The following is a 24,157-nucleotide window of genomic DNA, read 5'->3' as shown; positions in this document are numbered from 1 at the left end:
GTGTACGTTTCTTCTTCTAAGGTTTGGAATGATCAATAATCCTGGACGATTTAAAGACCACGCTTGGACTGTGATTTGGTTTGTTTCCATTTTGCCGACTTGGAATATGTCGATTCCGAGAAAATTGCTAGAAACGAATCGGTTTTAAGACGACATTCATGTCTCTAGTTTTTTTTTTCTCTCTTTAGGAAGCAAGTTTGATATGCGTGGCGATCGTTTCTCGATTTTCGGAGAGTTTAGATCGGTTTGCAAGATCTAGCTGAACAGTTATGGAACGATATATCGAGACAAGAAAAATCGCCTAAGACTTAGTTCGCTAGACTATCCACCTAGGTTTTACGTTCCCTAAAGTTCTATGATAGTCTCAAAGGCGTTTTTATTTCTTAGTAATTTCCTACGAAAATTCCAAGTCTGATTTCAAAAATTTCAAGTCGGAAATCCCTTAGTTCTCTCGAAGACACAGTTTTGTCTCTTCTCAGTTTTGCTTGCTTATTTCCCCTTCCTCTTCTCGTGTATGTTCACCATTTTCGATATTGGTCTTTATCCATTAATTGACATTTATCTTCCGAACTTGGCTGTTATCTTCTCCTTAGATACGACGTCAATTTTTATAAAAAGGTTCAACGTAATCGTATAGTTGAGGCGGCTAAGGTGTTAAGTTAACCGTTGCCGTCTTATACGATTAATCTGAATCCATGCGAAAAAACAAGTCTTTGCAGGTTTTTTTTTTTTTTTTTTTGTAAAGTTTCAATGGTAACTCCAATCAAGACGAAACAAGAGACGTTTCGATTGAGATTTGGAGGAGAACACAAAGATGGAGGTAAGGGCGAGTAGGAGCAAGCGAAGGAGTTTAGACGTGTCTTACTTGTTTTCGTCGTAAAATCTCAACGGAAACTCTGATTGAGATGAAACGAAAAGCGTTTTGATGAGGATTCAAAAGAGAACCCAAAGGAGGACCTTTATGAGGCCTGACAGGTTGCTAGGTAGCGAGTGAATGTCTGACAGGTCGCTACGTAGCGAGTGGAAGCAAGCCAAGAAGAGTCCTACTTGTTTTCGTCGTAAAATCTCAACGAAAACTCCGATTCAGACGAAACGAAAAGCGTTTCGATGAAGATTCAAAAGAGAACCCAAAGCAGGGTCTTTCTGAGGCCTGAAAGGTCGCTATGTGTGCATGCTTGGTCGCTACGTAGCGACCGAGCTGTGTGCGTACTCGGTCGCTACGGCGACCGAGCTGTGTGCGTGCTCGGTCGCTACGTCGCGACCGAGCTGTGTGCGTGCTCGGTCGCTACGTAGCGGCCAAGCTGTGTGCGTGCTCGGTCGCTACGTAGCGACCGAGCTGTGTGCGTGCACGGTCGCTACGTAGCGACTGAGCTGTGTGCGTGCACGGTCGCTACGTAGCGACCGAGCTGTGTACGTGCTCGGTCTCTACGTAGAGACCGAGCTGTGTGCATTCTCGGTTGCTATGTAGCGACCGAGCTTGGCTTGACCTTGGTCGCTACGTAGTAACTGAGCCGTGTGCTTGCTCGGTCGCTACGTAGAGACCGAGCTGTGTAATCGATTTGTTGCGCTTCCTTTTTTCGCGATTAACCTAGGGGTTTTCTGCGGTTTTTGGGAGAACAAGTTTTATCCTTCCGAAATGTTTTAGGAAAACGTGTTTTGGTAAAATCCTTACGCATTGAGATTTCTTTTGTTCGGTAATGAGTCAAACTTACGGGGTTTTATAAGATTGATCATTTCCCTTTATGTTTAAAAAGAGAAATCGCGAGCTCATTTCATTGCCCTTCCTGTGACGAAAAGTCGCAGCAAGGTTTTCGATTTTCTCAAGAACTGTGGCGTTTGCGTAGGCGTTGGCCGTAGGCGCAGTGGCAGCTGGAATTTTCTTACCAGCGTTGTTGCGAACTGCGATTTTCTCTTTCGCATTTCCAGACATTGTTTTGATCAAGCGTTTTGCGGCTATGAGTTCGAGTAATCCGTACCCCCCCCCCCCCCCCTAGCCCCAAACTGTGGGAACCGAAATTCGCACTGCCGATTTCCGTTTAAATTAGGTAAGTTAAGAAAACCCTAATTTCCCAGAGGTCCCGGATATCTGTTAAACCACACGCCAAGCAATCACAATACACAATTAAAGACGAAAGGAAATAAGAAATCGTAAAAGAGAGCAAAAGGAGTTTTATTCCGAATCCGCGAATGAGCGTTACAACAAGGTAGAAGCCTTGGCTATGAGAGCTGTCGGCAAGATTCCTAGTTCTAACATCCTAAGACTGTAAAACCTAGTTGAGTCGCAGCTCGAAATAACAAAAACGGAAAGTTGCCTAATTGCTCTAAGTGCTAAGCCGACTCGCGTGACGGCCGAACTCGACGGCGAACACAACCACGCGATGGTTCAGCTCGCCGGCGAGCTGACCAGCGTGATGGTTGAGCTCGCTGGCGAGCTCACCCGCATGACGGTTCAGCTTTCCGGTGAGTGGTTTTTGTGTGGGATTCGCTAGTTCGTTCACTTGCGATCTTTCTTTCAGTGAATGTTTTGCGAGAAATCCGTGAATAAGAAATAATCATAGACGTTGATTTTGAAATAGCCGTTTTTGACCCCAACAGTAACCTCTGTCCAAAGGTTGATAAGTGTCATCTACCAATGTCTTGAGTTCATCTCCTAGTTTTTCCTGAGCTCCACAAATACCAGTCACCATCTCATTAATCTCATCCTTGGTGTAGATCTCTGGTGCCAGTTTTGTAGGTGTGAAAGAAATGGCATGTTCTGGAAGACATATGTGACTCTCCTCAAATAGGGATGCTCTCTCCAGAATTTTTTTTGATGTTGTCCTTGGTAACAGGGATCATCTCACCAGCTACGCTCCTTGCATATCCAGACTCATCTCTGTAGACACCATATTCGTCCTTCTGTTCCCATCTGAACTTTCTGGCTCCATAGATGTCATAAGCGCGTCGTCCACATTCGTAACGTCTGTCGATCGATGGTGAAGGTGCCTTGTTGAGCGATGTAAGAGCATCCTTGTCGATCGATGTTTGGCCTACTGGTTGGCACGATTGGTGTGAACCAATTTCTGTTGTGTCGGCCCTTGGATGTTCGTCTGGAACAGCTTGGATGTTGTCTGGAATGCTGCGTTGCTGCATAAACAAGTTGTCTGGTCCATTGGCCAACTGAAGAATATTTGCTATGTCCTCTCTGGATACTTGTAGAATTCTCCCATCCATAGCTCTTGCATGGCCATCTGGGTCCCTGAAAATACCAAATTCATCAGGAGTTAGAAAACCGTAATCAATACCCATATTCTTCTTAGTAAATAAAGAAAGTTTATGTTTAGAATGAGAATCGATCGATGTTGATACTAGAGTATCGATCGATGGTAGACGTTTGTCTGTCTGCTCAATTATGGTTTTTGGATCGAATGCTCTTCCTTGATGTTCCTTCTGATTTGTTTGTGGGAGCATTCATCTTTTCTGCTATGGTGTCGTGAGAAGTAATTTGGGGTGCAAAACTCCTTATATAGGTATTGGTAAACCTACTTGGAATTGGAATATTCCCTTTTTCCTTTTCAAAGGCGGCAGCTTTAATATCGATCGATGTACCTGGTGTGGTATCTATCGATGCACAAGATCGTTTTGCTGGATGAGGGTGGGTATCGACCGATGCTGAGTAGACTCTGTCGATCGATGGTGGAGACGTGTTGTTGAAGGAATGGCTTGAAAATCCTCATCATACTCCTCAGTAGGATCCTCATTGGATGAAGGAATTACAATCTCTACTGCAAAACTTTCATGGAATCCACTGTCTGCCCAACTGCCTATTGAATAGTCATCACATCCTCTTTTCATGGGTTGTTGAAAGGCAAAGTCTGTATAACACTGATCTGGTAATGTGAAGTGGTTTACCGGTTGATTCCCGTCGAGCGACGTGGGATAGTGTTCATCGGTCGTCGGTGACTCATAGGAATCGATCGATGAAGCAGTGTGAGTTTCGATCGATTCTGAGTACTCTGTTTCATACTCTGCTCCACAATGGCATGCTGCAATGTAGCCAAGATCATTTCCAAGCTCCACGAGGTTGACCTGTTGTCTCATAACTCGAACTAGGTCATAGTGGACGTCTGGATTTATCAGTGTCAGACACAATCTGTTGGTGTTCATGTCACATACAGCTCCTACTGTAGCCAGGAAAGCTCTTCCAAGCAGAGGTGAGGAGTTCCAGTTAAGCTTGATGTCCAGGACATGAAAATCTACTGGGACAAGGGCATTACCAATCTGTACCTCAAGGTCTCTTATGATGCCTCCTGAGCTTCTTTCTGAAAGGTCCACGAAGTTGAAAAATTCTGATGAAGGCTCTATTTTCAGACCCAGCTGGTCTGCCATAACCTTAGGTAGTATGCTGACTGATGCTCCTGTGTCACAAAGTACATGGGGAAATTCAATACCCTTCACCACACATGGTATTGCGAACTTCCCAGGATCACTCTTCTTCTTCAATGTGATCCTTAGTTTCATCCTTTCCCTGACATGATGAAACATTCTCCTAATGTCCTCCTCAGTCTCCTTAGTCTCTCTGAAGAATATCCACAACCAGTGTGTGTAATAAACTTCATCAAAAGGTTTCTCCCCTGGGATTCTAAGGACTCTCTTAGTGAAACCATCCATCTCCTTCTCATTAGCTTCCCTCTTAAGGTTCTTAGGAATCTTCTCCTTTCTTTTCCTTAACCTTCTTCCTTCAGCTGCCTCATCAACTTTCATAGGCTCTGGTGTAGTGTCTGAAGGGTTGGTTGTAGGTTCTGGTGGGTTTGCTAAAGGATTAGGTGGTGGTCTGAGTGCGTTGATTCGGTCACTATCAATAGATGGTAATCACACTCGGTAGGTGAGAGGTGCCCATCGATCAATGGGAGGTGAGGGGGGTCGATCGATATCAGTCTCTCTCTATCGGTCGAATGCTGGCTCTTGCCGTCGATCGATTTTGACGTAGAAAGGGGAGGGTTGGTTTTTTTGTGAATTCCTCATGAGTCATGATCCGAACTGCACTACACTCCGCAGTTGATTTTGCAGATGACGTAGATCGATGGTTAGAGTAATCTTTCGATCGATCTTCATCATGGTCTGTCGAGCGATGTGCATCCATTGAAATCGGCCAACACCAAAGTGACCCGCCGAAACTCATGGAGCTTTCAACTTCGAAGTCTTCTTCTCCAAGCTTCTCATGCTTCACCACTTGCCAGAAATCATTCATCTATGATGGCATTTATGTGGTGTTTTGCTTTCTCAACTCCTGCATCTCTAGCCAAGGCTTCTTGCCTCTTTACAGTGTCTCCAGTTTGAACCACTTGCATTTCAAGCTTCCTCACCTGAGTCCCTAAGGTCTCAATTCTCGTGTTTAGACTGTTGTAGGCGGAATCTATCGCCCCATTGAAGTCCACAGTGAGTTGTTGTTGTCCTTCCAGAACTCTGTCAAGCATTATTTCAATCTTGCTTTCATGAGTCTGTGGTGGTGGATTCTGGTAAAATGAGTTTCCATAGCCTCTGCTGTTGTTGCTGAAAGATTTCTGGAACTGTGAACTCTAGTTACTCCTCTGGCCATTGCCATAGAAGTTTCTGTTTCCAGCCTAGTTTCCAAACTTCTGAAATCAAGTACCTCCAATGTTGTTCACATCTTCTTCTCCTTCCATGTCTACAGCTACTTCTCCTTCAGCTGAGCAGACCTGCTTCCTAAGAAACTCATGAACTACATCTAACTATGCTTTAACTTCGTCCATCTGCTCTTTCTCTAGGGATGCAACAGACTTCTTTCTCTCAAAGTCAGTGTTCTTGGTGCTGCTGCTGTTTGCTAGATTTTCTATCAGTCTCAAAGCTTCCACCGGATTCCTGGTGTTGAAGTTTCCCTCGCTAGCTGTATCAAGAGCCATCTGATACCTCAAGGCGATACCTCTGATGAAAGTTCTCAGTAGTTGCACTTCGTTGAATCCGTGGTGTGGACAATCCCGCTGGAAGAACTTGAATCTGATCCACGCATCTTTGAAAGACTCTCCAGTCTCCTGCGCGAATGTAGCAATTTTGCTCCTCAAGTCTTCAGCGCGTGCCTCATCGAAGAAGTTTCGCAAGAAAGCATTCTTGATGTCTGCCCAGGATGTTAGAGATCCTGTGGGTAGCTGCTTAAGCCAGTGCATCGCTTCTCCAGTCAGAGAATACATGAAGAGCTTGCACAATAGGTAGTCCTCGGGGACTCCATCCATACGAATAGAAGCGATAAGATCCTCGAACCTCTCTAGATGGTTCATAGGATGCTCGTGCAGTAACCCAGAGTAGGGTAGATGCGACACGAGTGTGTAGTACTGAGGCTTCAGCTTAAAATTCTGCTTCTGAATCTCTGGAAGTCGAATAGCTGATCTGTTGGCGTAGTACTCATCTGGACGATTGTAGTCAGCCAGTGCCCCTGGTCGAGCAGCCTCTTCTACAGGTTGAGCAGCTCATGTAGCATCAGTATCAGGGATTACATTCCCATGAGCGTCTAGTTTCTGACCTGTTGCATTACGCAGATGACCATCCTGGTCATACAGGTTTCCATTCTCGTCCTGTCTGAGAATAACAATCGCAACCATGTTTCACGACTGATGATCGATCGATGTACGCGGTGTAGTATCGATCGATGTCGAACGATGTAGATCAGTCGACGATGAAGGTCGGGTGTCGGTCGACAGTTGGGTGTGAGAATTGGTCGACGTGAAAGCTGCTGCGTCGAGCGATGTGAAACGTTGGTCTTTGTGGATCGTTTGTTCCAAGTGAGCAGGATCTTCTGAGAATAGTAGGTGTTTGTCCTTGTTGCTTCTGGTACTGTTGGGCATGCACCTGAAAAGACAAAAAAAAAATTGTGTCAGAATGGGGGTAGAGAAAAGAATAAGAATTAATAACACTAAATCTAATGGCGATCAAAGCTCCCCGGCAACGGCGCCAAATTTGATACCACTCAAATTACCCTAAGGAGTGAATTACTCTATCAAATAAGAGGTTCAGTTGCAGTACTTTGGGATCGAATCCACAAGGAGCTAGGGAACCTATTAAATCTAGTCAAATTATTAATTCTAAGTGTTTGTTGTTTTATGGTTTAAAAGTAAATTGCAATCCTAATTGAGAAAGTCTATTGCTCGACTAACAAGATGATTGGGAGTGTAACTTATTGGAAGATATTAGATGTAGGGTTTCTATTCAGGTGTTGGAGATTATAATCCTATAGATGCCTAACAGTTGCATGTATGATATATTAAAGCTCAACTCCTTAATCACATTGATCAGCGATGGCAATGTTTCACTGGTTAACTAACTAGATCTTGGATCTCAACTGTCGTCTTTTGATCACAAGAAAGTGTCGATCGATGATTCTATAGGGATATCGATCGATACACCTTTCGCAATATTGATCGATTGTCAGAAGACAATATCGATCGATGCTTCTAGCTAAGCCCTAGTGGCAAGTTGATAATGCTCACTACTCTCCTAGATCAGCGGTTAGCATCTCTCTAGCATTCCTAGCATGACAGATTAGATTGAGGACATGATGATCAAGGATGCTTGACTCATGCTAATTCCTAGGTTCATGTTCTAGTTAGCAAGGCTAAAACAAGTATTAATGAACAATCAATCAATGAATATCACAACTTAGCAAATCTATAGTTGAGGCTAATCCCTCTAACCTAATTGAACCATGAATCTAACAAGTGAACTACTCAGACATAGCAAAGTAATTTATGACACAAAAATATAGATAATAACTGCATAGAATAGAATAGATGAATCAATGGAGTTCCAATCACAAATCTCTCTATGATGTTATCTCCTAAAACTCTCTGCTGAAAATAAGAATACAATAGTGGCCAAAAGCTCTTTTGCCTCCTAACATTTAGGCAAGTATATAACTATTAGGTTAAAAACTCGTCAGGGGTTATCTTGTAATTTGGGGAAGCCTTGGCTTTAAATTCGGCTGGAACCAAGTCGCGCATCTCGCGTCTCGACATCGATCGATGGTACAAGATGTACATCGATCGATCATAATCTTCAATCGTCGAGGCTTCTCTTGTTTATCGATCGACGGCACTGGATGTGCATCGAACGATTGCTTCTTCTTCGTATCGACCTCTAATGGTCAGCTCGGATGAAATCTCTTTTAAGCTCCTAAATGCTCCATAATCATCACTTTACTCCAAGATACTCCTGAACCTGAAAACATACCTAATAGGATAGAATATATAATATATAGATACTAAAACACTTATATACCATGGATGAAAATTGGTCAAATTCATGGTATATCAAAACCCAAGATCTACACATAAAGAGAAGTCGTCTTCTAACCGCCTCGACCTAAAGCCCCTCCCCTTCCCCACCACCACCGCCTACAAAGGTGGTTAAGCCCAGCATCCCCGACAAGCTACACTACCTCAGCCGCTACCCCATATGACGTGGGGAGAGCAACCAAATAAGTCACATGGTAAAATTACCAACACTTTTGAGATGCCAGAACTAGCCCTCTTCCACAGAAAACTCTAGATCTGATAGTGGCTCATCTCCTCTGACGTCCCGAAACGGAGATTAGCCAGAAAAGCAACAAGATAGGAGATCTGACATAACCTGGATCGGAATCTACTATGTCATATGGATTTGGTTCTTCCAAACCACTAAAAATAAAAAGAATTGGGCCTCCGAAATATAACTAATCAAACAAGAGAAAACCAGTGAAGGTCCAGCAAAAAGAACAAAGAATAAAAAAGTAGAAGCCATCTTCACCATCGACTCACGCACCGGCAGTAGAGAGGCAAATGACGATTTGAAGAGAGAGAACCTAGAGAGAGTTGGAAGGGTTTGGCGACTTTCTTTTTATCAGTAATAGCCTCTAATGTTTATTTCTACTCATATGGCTCAGTTTGACGAGTTTTATTTAAAAAACTATATTTCATACAATTTTGAAACTTATGCTTTGTTTTGGGTTTGCATAAGAATTTTAAAAGAATATATACAGTTTTGGTATATTAAATGGTAAAGATTCAATGTTTTTCTAGGAATATAGCAAATATGTCACCTATATATCTCTTTTTACCATTAGGTTCTAGTATTTATATATATAACTGAGGGTATCCGGACTGAAATCAAACCGACTAATTCTTTAGGCGTCTGTCCCCCGATGCCAGGTAGACCCGGTTGTTCGCAATGAAAATTAGATACTCGTGTTGCATGGCCACACAAGCCGGTAAATCAGAGTTTGGTAGATTTTGAACCCCGTGCGGTTAGCACCTTTTCGAGCCCACCGTACCACTTGACCACGCTTGTGTCGGTTCTGATACTTATTTCTAGTGACATCGTTCCTTCAGATTTAGTATATTCAGTTAAAAATATTTAGAATTTGAGATTTAGAGTTTCGTTTTGAATCCTCTGAGGAAATTTTATACAAAAATTATTCTTTTTGTTTATTTAATTGGATATTTTGGGTTTATCTCTAAAATAATGGAGAACATGCACTAAATTATTCTCATTTTATATTAAAAGAATTAATCTTGATTTTTACTCGTATTACTTTTTTCATTGACCTAATTCTAGAAAAAAATTTGCATTTACTAATTTATTAATCGATCATTTTGTATGTATCGAATTTTGTAAAGAAGAAACAATTTTTTTAGTTCTTATATGGTAGATTTCGAATTTTCCCATGAACTAAATTATATAATGAATGTTACACTCTCTGTCTAGAAAAACATAAAATTATTTTTCCTAACTGTATCATTCAATCTACTGCCTTATTCAATAAAAATCCACATATTCTTAGCATTTTTGAATCTATACTTCTATTACTTTTCACTATAGAACTCTTTTTGAGGATGAAAACCGATTTTGGTATTTAATATAACAAATTTTATTTTTATAGCTAGTGAACATGTCAAGACACAAACAAGTTTATACAACAAGACCAGTTCAATATTTATAGATACATTTTAGCGACAAGAAGACTGAGTAGTGTATTGGGAACTGAAACGAGGAACACAAACACAAAACAACTTTTTGTATTCATAATGAAACAAAAGTACACACAACATTGGCATACACTTGGGGCAAAGCAATGATAAGTTTTGCCCTTGATGTTTTATTGGGAAGCAAAAGAAGCTTGAGAATAAACAAACAGACATGTCACCGATTTAAAACCAATGTTACACATGGTGATTGCATGAGGTTATTTCAAGGATCAACAATAGCAATGACAGTGTTTCTCACTTCCCTCAACAAAGCCACTAACGACTGGAGGACTCCCGTATTTGGTTTTGCAACAGTTAAAGCAATCAGCATTTGTACCTAGAAACGGCACCGGTCCGCACTCGAAGCAAAATGTTTGAGCCTCGCTCTTGAGGATTTCTGCATGTTGACATAGTCATCAGCGTAAGAGAACTAAAATACAACTACAAAATACAATAGAGATTTTTTTTCTTAAAATTACCGGTGGAAGCCACCAAGAGGACGAACAAGAGAACGGTGATGCTGACTGAGTTGATGTTCTTTGCCATCTCTTTCGGTTTTGCCTTGCTTTTTCTTAACCTGATGTTTTCTTTTTCTTGTCAATAAACTTATCGTTGGTGAGACATATCATATGTGTTGTTATCAATTTATAGTCAATATTCTGAAACTTTGTCATCATTGTATAATCAGTGCTCGTTTCTTTCTGGTTTTCGAACGTGCATAGTGTCGCCACAATTGTTCACTGCCGTATTTTCCATTACATATTATCTTACAAGTCTATCTATTTTTTAATGATGCCTCCTTTTTGAAATAATCAGCAAAAGAAAGGTCGTCGCTGTCTTTGTAGTACATACTCATTTTATATGTTCATTATTTCTTTAGGTTTAGCAAAATAATGATTAAAAGTGATATTGTTTTTGTCATCGTTAGACTCAGCAAGAATCTTTAGGACTTTTTAACAGGTAATGAAAAAAATCTGGCTTCGTTATTCATTTATAAATTAAGGCTTATAAGACATTGCACCAATTATGGCAACACTATGTTGGTACTTTTGAGCATCTTCATTTCATATGCATTAATTTAATTTTTTTTTTCTCATCTTCTAAGGCTTTGGCTTCTCATGAGCTAAATATCTCTGGATTGACTTTCTCATTTTCTGTTAATATAATAGTTATCTCCTTTAAACCAGTTAATTTCTTGGGTTTACAAACTAAATTTCGAGTGAAAAACCGGTATCAATCTAGTAAAAATTGGATTAAACCAGTTGAAAAGAATCCATAGATCTACACATAAAGAGAAATCGTCTTCTAACGACTAACCGCCTACAAAGCTGGTTAAGCCCAGCATCCCAGACAAGCGACACCACCTCAGCAGCAACCCCATAAGACGTCGGGAGAGCAGCCGAATAAGTCACATGGAAAAATCACCTACACTTATGACATGCCAGAACTAGCCCTGTTCCACATAAAACTCTAGATCTGATAGTGTCTCATCTTCTCCGGCGTCCCGAAACGGAATATAAGCCAGAAAAGAAACGAGATGGGAGATCTGACGTATGGCTTCGGTTCTTCCAAACCAGTCTTTGTAGTGTATACTCATTTTATATGTTCATTGTTTCTTTAGTTTTAGCAAAATAATGATTAGAAGTGATATTGTTTTTGTCATCGTCAGACTCAGCAAGAATCTTTCGGACTTTTTATTCAGGTAATGAAAAAAAAATTGGCTTCGTTATTTATTAATAAATAAAGGCTTATAAGACATTTCACCAGTCATGGCAACACTATGTTGGTACTTTTGAGCATCTACATTTTATATGCATTAATTTAATTTTTTTCCACATCTGTTAGGGCTTTGGCTTCTCATGAGCGAAATATCTCAGGATTGACTTTCACATTTTCTGTTAATATAATAGTTATCCCCTTTAAACCAATTAATTTCTTGGGTTTGCAAACTAAAATTGGAGTGAAAAACCGGAATCAATCTAGGCAAAACTAGATTAAACCAATTGAATAGAAACCCTAGATCTACACATAAAGAGAAGTCGTCTTCTAACCGCCTCGACCTAAAGCCCCTCCCCTTCCCCCCCCCACCGCTTACAAAGGTGGTTAAGCCCAGCATCCCCGACAAGCTACACCACCTCAGCAGCTACCCCATAAGACGTGGGGAGAGCAACCAAATAAGTCACATGGCAAAACTACCGACACTTTTGAGATGCCTGAACTAGCCCTCTTCCACATAAAACTCTAGATCTGATGGTCTCTCATCTCCTCTGACGTCCCAAAACGGAATATTAGCCAGAAAAGCAACGAGATAGGAGTTCTGACATAACCAGGATCGGCAGCTACTATGTCGTATGGCTTGGGTTTTCCAAACCACTAAAAATATAAAGAATGGGGCCTCTGAAACATAACTAGTCAAACAAGAGAAAACCAGTGAAGCTCTAGCAAAAAAAAAAACAAAGAATTAAAAAGGAGAATCCATCTCCGCCATCGACTCATGCACCGGCAGTAGAGAGGCAAATGACGATTTGAAGAGAGAGAGAGAGGGCCTAGAGAGAGATGGAAGGGTTTGGCAACTTTTGTTTTTATCAGTAGTAGACTCTAATGTTTATTTCTACTTATATGGCTCAGTTTGAGTTTTATTGAAAAACTATACTTTCAAACAATTTTGAATTTATGCTATGTTTTGGATTTGCATATGATTTTTAAAAGAACATATACAGTTTTGATATATTAGATGGTAAAGATTCAATGTTTGTCTAGGAATATAGGAAATATGTAACCTATTTTTCTCTTTCTATCATTAGGTTTTAGTATTTATATAAACTGTTTTGATAACCGAGGGTATCCGGGTGGAAATCAAACCGACTAATTTTTTGGGTGTCTGTCCACCGGCGCCAAATAGACCCGGTTGTTCGCATTGAAAATTAGATACTCGTGTTGCATGGCCACACAAGCCGGTAAATCAGAGTTTGGTAAGTTTCGAACCCGCCGTACCACTCGACCACGCTTGTGTCGGTTCTGATACTTATTTCTATTGACATCGTTCCATCAGATTTAGTATATTCAATTATAAAATGTTTAGAATTTGAGAGTTAGAGTTTCGTTTGAATATTCTCAGGAAATTTGATACAAAAATTATTATTTTTGTTTATTTAAATGGTATATTTGAGGTTTATCTCTAAAAATGATGGAGAACATGCACTAAATTATTCTTATTTTATCCTAATAATTACTGTTGGTTTCTACTCGTAATTCTTTTTTTGATTGACCTAATTCTAGAAAAGTTTTTTTGTATTTATTAATATCTTAATCGAACATTTGGTATGTACTGAATTTTGTACAGAAGAAACACTCTTTTTAGTTCTTATATGGTAGATTTTTAATTTCCCCAATGAACTAAATTATATAATGAATGTTACACTTTCTATCTTGAAAAACATAAAATTATTTTTCCTAATTGTATCATTCCATCTACTGCCTTATTCAATAAAAATCCACATATTCTTAGCATTTTTGAATATATAATTCTCTCTGTGTTCACTATTGTACTCTTTTTGAGGATGAAAACCGATTTTGGTATTATATAAAGCAAATTTTATTTTCTAGCTAGTGAACATATCAAGATAGAAACAAGTTTATACAACAAGACCAGTTCAATATTTATAGATACTTTTAGCGACAAGAAGACTGAGTATATGGGGAACTGAAACGAGGAACACAAACATAAAACAACCTTTTGTATTCATAATGAAACAAAAGTACACGTAACATAGGCATAAACTTGGGGCAAAGCAGTGATAAGTTTTGCCCTTGATGTTTTATTGGGAAGCAAAAGAAGGTTGAGCATAAACAAACAGACATGTCACCGACTGAAAACAAAAGTTACACATGGTGATTACATGAGGTTATTTCAAGGATCAACAATAGCAATGACAGTGTTTCTCACTTCCCTCAACAACGCCACTAACGACTGGAGGACTCCCGTATTTGGTTTTGCAACAGTTAAAGCAATCAGCATTTGTACCTAGGAACGGCTCCGGTCCGCACTCGAAACAAAATGTTTGAGCCTCGCTCTTGAGGATTTATGTATGTTGACATATTCATCAGCGTAAGAAAACTAAAATACAACTACAAAATACTATAGAGAATGTTTTTCTTCAAATTACCGGTGGAAGCCACAAAGAGGACGAACAAGAGAACAGTGATGCTGACTGAGTTGATGTTCTTTGCCATTTCTTTCGGTTTTGCCTTGCTTTTTCTTAAACTTGGTGTTTTCTTTTTTCTTGTCAATATATAAACTTATCGTTGGTGAGAGATATCATGTGTTGTTATCTATTTATAGTCAATATTTTGAAACTTTGTCATCATTGTATAATCAGTTCTCGTTTCTTTCTGGTGTGCCCAAGTTCATAGTGTAGCCACAATTGTTCATTGCCGTATTTTCCATTAAATATTATCTTACAAGTCTATCTGTTTTTAAATGATGCCTCCGTTTTAACATAATCATTCAAAAGGAAGGTCGTCGCTGTCTTTTTAGTGCATACTCATTTTATATGTTCATTGTTTCTTTAGTTTTAGCTATATAATGATTAAACGTGATATTGGTTTTGTCATCGTTAGACTCAGCATGAATCTTTCGGACTTTTTAATCAGGTAATGAAAATTTTTTGGCTTCGTTATTCATTAATAAATTAAGCCTTATAAGACATTGCATCAATCATGGCAACACTGTGTTGGTACTTTTGAGCATCTTCATTTCATATGCAGTACTTTAATTTTTTTTTCTCATCTTGTAGGGCTTTTGCATCTCATGAGCTAAATATCTCTAGATTGACTTTCACATTTTCTGTTAATAAAAATTTATAGTTATCGCCTTTAAACCAGTTAATTTCTCGGGGTTACAAACTAAAATTCGAGTGAAAAACATGGATCAATCTAAAAAACGGGATTAAACCAATTGAATAGAAACTCTAGATCTACACATAAACGAGAAGCCGTCTTTTAACCACCCACCGCCTTGACCTAAACCCATCTCAACCGCCTCAACCCCCCCCCCCCCACCACCAGCAACGGGGTTAAGCCCAGAATCCCCGATAAGCTACACCACCATAGCAGCAACCCCATAAGACGTCCGGAGCAACCGAATAATTAATGTCATATGTCAACATCACCGACACTTTTGAGATGCCAGAACTAGCCCTCTTCCGCATAAAACTATAGATCTGATGGTGTCTCATCTCCTCCGACGTCCCGAAACAGAATATTAGCCAAAAAGCAACGAGACAGGAGATCTGACATAACCAAGACCGGCAGCTACTATGTTGCATGGCTTTGGTTCATCCGCACCACGACAAATAAAAAAAAATGGGCCTCGGAAAAATAACTAATCAAACAAGAGAAAACCAATGAAGCTCGAGGAAAAAGAACAAAGAAAAATAAAGAAGAAGCCATCTCCACCATCGACTCACGCGCCGGCAGTAGAGAGGAAAATGATGATTCGAAGAGAGAGAGAGAGATCCTAGAGAGAGAAGGACGGATTTGACTACTTTTATTTTATCACTACGAGACTTTAATGTTTATTTCTACTTATATTGTTCAGTTTGATGAGTTTTTTTGAAAAATAATTTTTCATACAATTTTGAAACTTATGCTAGGTTTTGGATTTTCATATGATTTTAAAAGAATATATTCAGTTTTGATATATTAGATGGTAAAGATTCAAAGTTTTCTAGGAATATAAGAAATATGTAACCTATACTTCTCCTTTTATAATTAGTTCTAGTATATCAGGCTGACGAAAATCCAACCGACTAATTTTTTGGGCATCTGTCCACCGGCGCCTAATAGAACTGGTTGTTCATAATGGAAATTAGATACTCATGTTGCATGGCCACACAAACGGGTAAATCAGAGTTTTGGTAGGTTTCAAACCCAGTGTGCATAGCACCTTTCTGAGCACGCCGTACCACTCGACCACGCTTGTGTCAGTTCCAATACTTATATCTAGACATATCGTTCCATCAGATTTAGTATATTCAATAAAAAATGTTTAGCAGTTGAGATTTAAAGTTGCTTTTAAATCATCTCAGGAAATTTGATAAAAAAATTATTCTTTTGTTTATTTAAATGGTATATTTGAGGTTTTTCTCTTAAAATTAAGGAGAACATGCAGTAAATTATTCTCATTTTATCTTAAGAAGCATGCAATTATTGTTGGTTTCTACTCGTACTACTTTTTTGATTGACCTAATTCTAGAAAAGTTTTTTTTAGCATTTACTAATATATTAATTGATCATTTGGTCATAATGAATGTTAAACTTTCTATCTAGAAAAACATAAAATTATTTTTCCTAACTGTATCATTCCATCTACTGCCTTATTCAATAAAAATCCACATATTCTTAGCATTTTGAATATATAATTATATATCTTTTCACTATAGAACTCTTTTTGAGGATGAAAACTGATTTTGGTATTATATATAGCAAATTTTCATTTTCTAGCTAGTGAACATGTCAAGACACAAACAAGTTTATACAACAAGACCAGTTCAATATTTATAGATACTTTTTAGCGACAAGAAGACTGAGTGTATGAGGAACTGAAACGAGGAACACAAACACAAAACAGCTTTTTGTATTCATAATGAAACAAAAGTACACACCACATAGGCCTAAACTAGGGGCAAAGCAATGATAAGTTTTGCCCTTGATGTTTTATTGGGAAGCAAAAGAAGCTTGAGCATAAACAAACAGACATGTCACCGATTGAAACCAAATGTTACACATGGTGATTGCATGACGTTATTTCAAGGATCAACAATAGCAATGACAGTGTTTCTCACTTCCCTCAACAACGCCACTAACGACTGGAGGACTCCCGTATTTGGTTTTGCAACAGTTAAAGCAATCAGCATTTGTACCTAGGAACGGCACCGGTCCGCACTCGAAGCAAAATGTTTGAGCCTCGCTCTTGAGGATTTCTGCATGTTGACATATTCATCAGCGTCAGAAAACTATAATACAACTACAAAATACGATAGAGTATTTTTTTCTTAAAATTACCGGTGGAAGCCACCAAGAGGACGAACAACGGTGATGCTGACTGAGTTGATGTTCTTTGCCATTTCTTTCGGTTTTGCCTTGCTTTTTCTTAAACTTGGTGTTTTCTTTTTCTTGTCAATAAACTTATCGTTGGTGAGACATATAGTATGTGTTGTCATCTATTTATTGTCAATATTCTGAAACTTTGTCATCATTGTATAATCAGTCCTCGTTTCCTTCTGGAGTGGCCAAGTTCATAGTGTGTCGCCACAATTGTTCATTGCCGTATTTTCCATTACATATTATTTTACAAGACTATCTATTTTTAATGATGCCTCCGTTTTAAAATAAACATTCAAATGGATGGTCGTGTATACTCATTTTATATGTTCATTGTTTCTTTAGTTTTAGCTAAATAATGATTAAAAGTAATATTGTTTTTGTCATCGTTAGACTCAGCAAGAATCTTTCCGACTTTTTAATCAGGTAATGAAAAAAAATTGGCTTCGTTATTCATTAATAAATAAAGGCTTATAATACATTGCACTAATCATGGCAACACTATGTTGGTACTTTTGAGCATCTACATTTTATATGCATTAATTTAATTTTTTTTCACATCTGTTAGGGCTTTGGCTACTCATGAGCGAAATATCTCTGGATTTACTTTCACATTTTCTGTTAATATAATAGTTATCCCCTTTAAACCAGTTAATTTCTTGGGTTTACAAACTAAAATTGGAATGAAAAACCGGAATCAATCTAGGCAAAACTAGATTAAACCAATTGAATAGAAACCCTCGATCTACGCATAAAGAGAAGTCGTCTTCTAACCACCAAGCGCCTCGACCTAAAGCCCCTCCCCTCCCCCTCCCCCCACCGCCTACAATGGTGGTTAAGCCAAGCATCCCCGACAAACTACACCACCTCAGCAGCTACCCCATAAGATGTCGGGAGAGCAACTGAATAAGTCACATGGCAAAATCACCGACACTTTTGAGATGCCAGAACTAGCCCTCTTCCACATAAAACTCTAGATATGATGGTGTCTCATCTTCTCCGGCGTCTCAAAACGGAATATTAACCAGAAAAGCAACGAGATAGGAGATCTGACATAACCAGGATCGGCATCTACTATGTCGTATGGCTTCGGTTCTTCCAAACCACTAAAAATAAAAAGAATTGGGCCTCTGAAACACACTACAAGAAAACAGCGGTATTCTGACGGACATTCTGACGGAAAATGAAATCCTCGGGATATCCCGAGGAATTTTCGAGGATATTCCGAGGAAACTCAAAATTTGGGTTCCTCGGAATTTCCTCGGAATATACCAATTCCGAGGAAATATCAATCCGTCGGAATATTCTTATGGAATACCGAGGAAAAATGTATTCCTCGGAAAAAACCGATGAATTCCGAGGAAATATTATAGCCGTTAGAGAGCCGTTGGAGGATTTTAAAAATTCCGAGGAAATTCCGACGAACTAGCCGTTAGAGAGCCGTTGGAGGATTTTAAAAATTCCGAGGAAATTCTGACGAACTAGCCGTTGGCGTCGGAATTCCGTCGGAATTTTCTCGGTCTGTCGGCAGCATTTCAACTATAAATACAAGCACCCCTATTCCCCTTCATTCACTCCATATCTTCATCCTCCCTCTTACTCTCTTTACACACGAATTTGATTCATAAAAAACATGTCTTCTTCAAATTATTTTCGTTCTTGGATCGATCGACCTCATTTGGATCCGAACACGAGATTGCTTACGGAAGAATACCAACGAGGTATAACCGAATTCATGGGGTTAGTTCACCGACAACCGGAAGCAAAAATAGGTATGTTAAGATGTCTTTGCTCTAATTGTAAAAATAGAAAGGTTATTAAAGAGTGGGATGTTTGGACTCATCTATATTTGAGTGGGTTTACACGAAGTTACAAAATTTGGTATCATCATGGGGAAACTGATTATGAACATGGTAGTACTAGCGAACCTCAGCCAGCGGTTAGATTAGAAGAACCAATTAGAACGGATGTAGATTATGGTGTAGGTACTAAGCAGATGGTAAATGATCATTTTAGAGGGGAAGATTTACCCAATGCAGAAGCTAGGAGATTTTATGATATGTTGGATGCTGGAAAGCAACCATTGTACGAAGGTTGCAAAGTTGGTCATTCAGCTTTATCATCTGCTACAAGATTGATGGGCATTAAAACAGATTATAATTTGGCTGAAGACTGTGTGGATCCGATTGCTGATTTTGTCAAAGGTATTCTACCCGAGGATAATGTAGCTCCTGGTTCATACTACGAGGTTCAGAAACTCGTAACTGGTCTTAGTTTATCGTATCAGGTAATAGATGTATGCAGCGACAACTGCATGATTTATTGGAGGGCGGACGAACAGCGGGTTAAATGCAAATTTTGTGGGAAGCCTCATTATAACGATACGAGTGGAAGAGTTCCAGTGCCATATAAAAGGATGTGGTATTTGCCTTTGACGGAAAGGTTACAGAGGTTGTATCTGTCTGAAAGCACAACGCAACCAATGAGATGGCATGCGGAGCACTCAACAGATGGTGAGATCAGATATCCTTCAGATGCAAAAGCATGTAAGCATTTCCAATCAAAGTATCCCGACTTTGCGTATGAGAGAAGAAATGTCTACCTTGGATTATGTACTGATGGTTTCAGCCCGTTTGGCAAGAGTGGAAGACAGTATTCTCTATGGCCAGTCATTCTTACACCATACAACCTACCCCCAAACTTGTGCTTGCGACGAGAGTTTTTGTTTCTCTCGATTCTTGTTCCCGGACCAGAGCATCCTAAGAGATCACTTGATGTGTTTCTCCAGCCACTAATATATGAGTTGCAACAACTATGGGCTCAAGGTGCTGAAACATACGATGTTTCGTGTAAAGAAAACTTTCAAATGCAGGCAGTACTAATGTGGACAATAAGTGATTTTCCAACATATGCTATGTTATCTGGATGGACAACGCATGGAAGGCTATCATGTCCATATTGTCAAGATAACACTGATGCTTTCCAACTAAAACACGGAAGGAAAACGTGTTGGTTTGACTGTCACAGGAGATTCCTACCACCTGATCATCCATATCGTAGGAGTAGGAATTTGTTTACGAAGAACAAGAGGGTGTTTGACAGTCCACCTCCGGAAATTTGTGGGAAAGATTTGAAGACACAACTAAGAGATTTTGGTGCAGAAAGGACGCCAGACGTCAGTGGACATGAGCGTTTTCCGGTAGATGCTGTTGGAGACCTACATAACTGGCACAAAAAAAGTATTTTCTAGGATCTGCCATACTGGGAGGATCATCTGCTAAGGCATAATTTAGATGTCATGCATATTGAAAAGAACTTTTTTGACAATCTCATGAACACAATCCTTAATGTTCAAGGTAAAACAAAGGATAATTTGAAGTCAAGACTGGATTTAGTCAATATATGTGCTCGTTCAGAACTTCATGTTGATGAGAATGGTAGGGCTCCTTTTCCCATATACCAACTTGATGCAGAGGGAAAAGATGCGTTCTTTGATTGGATTTCAAACGATGTGGAATTTCCAGACGGTTACGCATCTAATTTGCGTAACTGTATCAACAGAAAGGAAGGAAAGTTTATTGGCTTAAAAAGCCTTGATTGCCATGTAATGATGCAGCGCCTCCTTCCGTTTGCCTTCAAGGAACTATTACCACGAAATGTTCATGAAGCAATTGCAGGGATAAGTGGTTTCTTCCGCGATTTATGCACGAGATCAGTGACCCTTGAAGGTATTGAAAATTTGAAGACTAACATAGCCGTGATTCAGTGCAACCTTGAGAAGATATTTCCTCCCTCATTTTTTGATGTTATGGAGCATCTTGTTATTCACCTGGCAAGAGAATTGGAACTTGGTGGTCCTGTGCAGTATAGATGGATGTATCTGTATGAGCGGTATATGTTCCATTTGAAGAAGATGGTGAAAAATTTAAGTAGGGTGGAAGGTTCTATAGTCGCACAGATGATCAATGAAGAAACTTCAAACTTTGCCGAGTACTACTTTCCAGCAGAAGTTCAGACCAAAAACAGAAGACCTGCTCGGCATGATGATAGAGGCGAACGGGCAACATATCATGTTACGGTTCCAGACATTTTCACAGTCGTTGGACGACTTAGCGGAAAACCAAAGGACCGTCGACTTACTGAGTAGGAGCGCAGTCATTTGCAAACATATTTGCTCACCAACTGCGAAGATGTTCTTCAATATGAGAGGTAAATAAATTAGCTTACAAATTTTTATTTTAACAAGTTGAAATTTAAATCTTAATTAATTACATTATTGTCATCATATGTACATGATTTTCATGGCAGAAAAGCGGTTCGAATATAGATACGCCACAGAGGACGAACTAGAAGAAATGAAGCAGAGAGAATTTGCTGGATGAATGTTTACTTATGTGAGTGCTTTAAACAAATTAAAATATCATTTATCACGTATTTATACTAATTCACATTTATTGATATAACATATATATGCGCTATTAATAGGTGTCTGCTGGTTTGGTCAGAGGTGAAACATTTGACGATTGGATACGCGACATGGTCATTGGACCAAACTTTGTTGTGAAGTCATATCCGAGATTTTGTACTCGAGGATATGCATTCACAACTCAGAAGAGGAGACGTTCCAGTACGACTTATGATGCTGGCGTTTGTTCTGCATCAGAAGATGATGTATACTACGGACACATACATGAGATTTTGGAAATCAAGTATCTGGGCATGATGCATTTGGTGTTACATCAGTAAATTCGAGGCGAAAGCTGCAATATTATGATCTTTTCATTCTTGCTTCTCAGGCCGATCAGGTAATTAAATGTTAATTATTCAGAATGATTCATCATCATGTGTATTAATTTATAATTTTACTAATAATTTTTTAAATGTTACAGGTTTGTTATATCAAGTACCCCCGGGTAAGGAACAGAGATGATCCATGGGTTACTGTTACAAGACTCAACCCGAGAGGCCGAGTTCAGGGAAGTTCTGAGCTGGAAGACCCACTACAACCAAGCATATCTGGCAACTTAAGTGCAGCAGAAGATTTAGCTGGAGTTGGCCTTGTAGTCGATTTAACCGACTTTGGAGAGGAAGCCGTCGTTCACGTAGAGGATGAACCAGTGATTGGAGAGTTTCACCGAGATCCAGATTCAGATTCATCTGGTGATGATGACTCGGAAACAGACTAGCATCGACTTTTTTTTTTTTTTGTAATAGAAATACTGAGGAAATTCCGAGGGAAGATAGGGTTTCCTCGGAATTCCCTCGGAATAGACTAGCATCGACTTTTTTTTTTCATAGAAATACCAAGGAAATTCCGACGAAAGATAGGTTTTCCTCTGAATTTCCTCGGAATAGACCTTGTCGATTTAGGGATCTGATTATAGAGTCTATTTCCTCGGAATTTCCTCGGAAAATTCCGACGGAATTCCGAGGAAGATAAGGGTTTCCTCGGAATTCCCTCAGTATATTCCGAGGAAATTCCGAGGAACTAGGGGTTTTTAACCGAAAACAACGTTTTACGGATTGAATAACACGTATATAACCTTCATTAAGTGTCTTAACCATATTATGAGGAACTAAGGGTTTTTCACCGGGTAAACCATATTTCGCGAAAATTGAATTAATTGTTTCCGAGGAAATTCCGACGGAATTATTTAATTATTCCGAGGAAATTCCGACGGACATTTTCCGTCGGACGCCTCTTATTATTTGGTCGAACCAGATCTTCTTCCCCATTTCTCTCTTCCTCTCTCTCCGCCGAATCCAGCTCCGCCCAAGCTCTCTCTCTCTCGCGACTCCTCTCCGGCTCAAGCTCTCTCTCTCTTGCGACTCCTCGCCGGCTCAAGCTCTCTCTCTCTCTCGTGACTCCTCTCCGGCTCACGCTCGACTCTCTCTCGCGACTCCTCTCCGGCTCACGCTCTCTCTCTCTCGCGACTTATCATGTATGAACATTTATAGATTAGATTAGATTAGATTAGGTTAGATTTGTTAGGTTTTTAAGTAGATTTGATGATTATGGAATGATATTTATAGATTTTTGTTAGGGTGAATGGTAGGATTTTGTTTAATCGAATTTGATTATGGTATTCACTTGATTTGGAATTTTTTTTAGTTTTTATTAATTTTGTGGTTATAAAAATCTAATTGATAATTATGTATATAATATGAAAACGTTTTTGTATATTAAACTATTTTTTATTTATTAAAACTATTTTTTGTAATTATTTAACATTTTTAATATTATTAAAACTATTTTTTGTAATTATTAAACTATTTTTTATTTATTAAAACTATTTTTTTTAATTATTTAACATTTTTAATATTATTAAAACTATGTATTGTAATTAAAAAACTATTTTTTATTTATTAAAACTATTTTTTTTAATTACTAAACATTTTTAATATTTTTTGTAATTATTAACCTATTTTTTATTTATTAAAACTATTTTTTGTTATTATTAAACTATTTTTGATTTATTAAAACTTTTTTTTGTAAAACTATTTATTTATTTGTGATTCAAAACTCTTTTTTAAATATGTTTTTTAATTTATTAAAATAATTAGAACTAATTTTTAAATATGTTTTTTTTAATTTACAGGTCTAATGATGATCAGACCCGGCCTCGACAGCGTCGTGGTCGTGGTGGTACGGGAAGCCAGTCTCGGGATTCCAGCCACATTCAGGATTCCGCTTCGCCCCACAGCTCCTTCCATACATCTCCCTCTCCATTTCCCGCTTCTGCTCATCTCGCTCCCGCTGCTGCACCCGCTCCTGCTCCTCCGGGTCCTCCGGGAGTGATGAGTGTTGCGGAGTTGGTTCGACAGCCCGGTCGTGACCATCTTCCCTATCTCACTCTGTATCCACATGGACGGGGTCAAATATGGTAATTAAACGTATTTTTTTTCATTAAAATTTGATTCATTATTAATAATTTGTTCTTTTTATTAGGTTCAACCGATCCGGGAACGAGATCAGCGCATGGATCAACCGTATGATTGATATCTTGCATATTTACATTGTTTTATCCATTCACCCATGTGCATTTCGATCATATAGACTA

The 24,157-nt window shown here is 39.0% G+C and overlaps 2 protein-coding genes and 1 non-coding gene across 3 annotated transcripts; 1 reads left to right on the top strand and 2 right to left on the bottom strand.

Moving 5' to 3' along the window:
• The first annotated feature begins 5,958 nt into the window (after positions 1-5,958).
• Positions 5,959-6,066, top strand: LOC125581153. The gene has a single exon (XR_007318864.1). It is a non-coding gene; the product is annotated as a small nucleolar RNA R71 (small nucleolar RNA).
• Positions 6,067-10,222: 4,156 nt separating this feature from the next.
• LOC106386832 (defensin-like protein 206) lies at positions 10,223-10,743 on the bottom strand. The gene is made up of 2 exons (XM_013826648.3): positions 10,472-10,743; positions 10,223-10,389 (listed from the first exon to the last, which is right to left on the bottom strand). Exons 1-2 carry the CDS (start codon positions 10,536-10,538, stop codon positions 10,223-10,225), a joined length of 234 nt encoding a protein of 77 aa, XP_013682102.1. The 5' UTR covers positions 10,539-10,743.
• Positions 10,744-13,089: 2,346 nt separating this feature from the next.
• LOC106418108 (defensin-like protein 206) lies at positions 13,090-15,742 on the bottom strand. The gene is made up of 2 exons (XM_013858767.3): positions 14,159-15,742; positions 13,090-14,076 (listed from the first exon to the last, which is right to left on the bottom strand). The coding sequence occupies exons 1-2, from the start codon at positions 14,223-14,225 to the stop codon at positions 13,910-13,912; spliced, it is 234 nt and encodes a 77-aa protein (XP_013714221.1). The 5' UTR covers positions 14,226-15,742; the 3' UTR covers positions 13,090-13,909.
• Positions 15,743-24,157: the final 8,415 nt, after the last annotated feature.

The sequence above is a fragment of the Brassica napus genome, chromosome C1, assembly GCF_020379485.1.
Source record: "Brassica napus cultivar Da-Ae chromosome C1, Da-Ae, whole genome shotgun sequence".
NCBI classification, from domain to species: Eukaryota; Viridiplantae; Streptophyta; class Magnoliopsida; order Brassicales; family Brassicaceae; genus Brassica; species Brassica napus.
The sequence above is the reverse complement of the archived record's forward strand: the minus strand, read 5'-3'. Positions and strand labels throughout refer to the sequence as shown.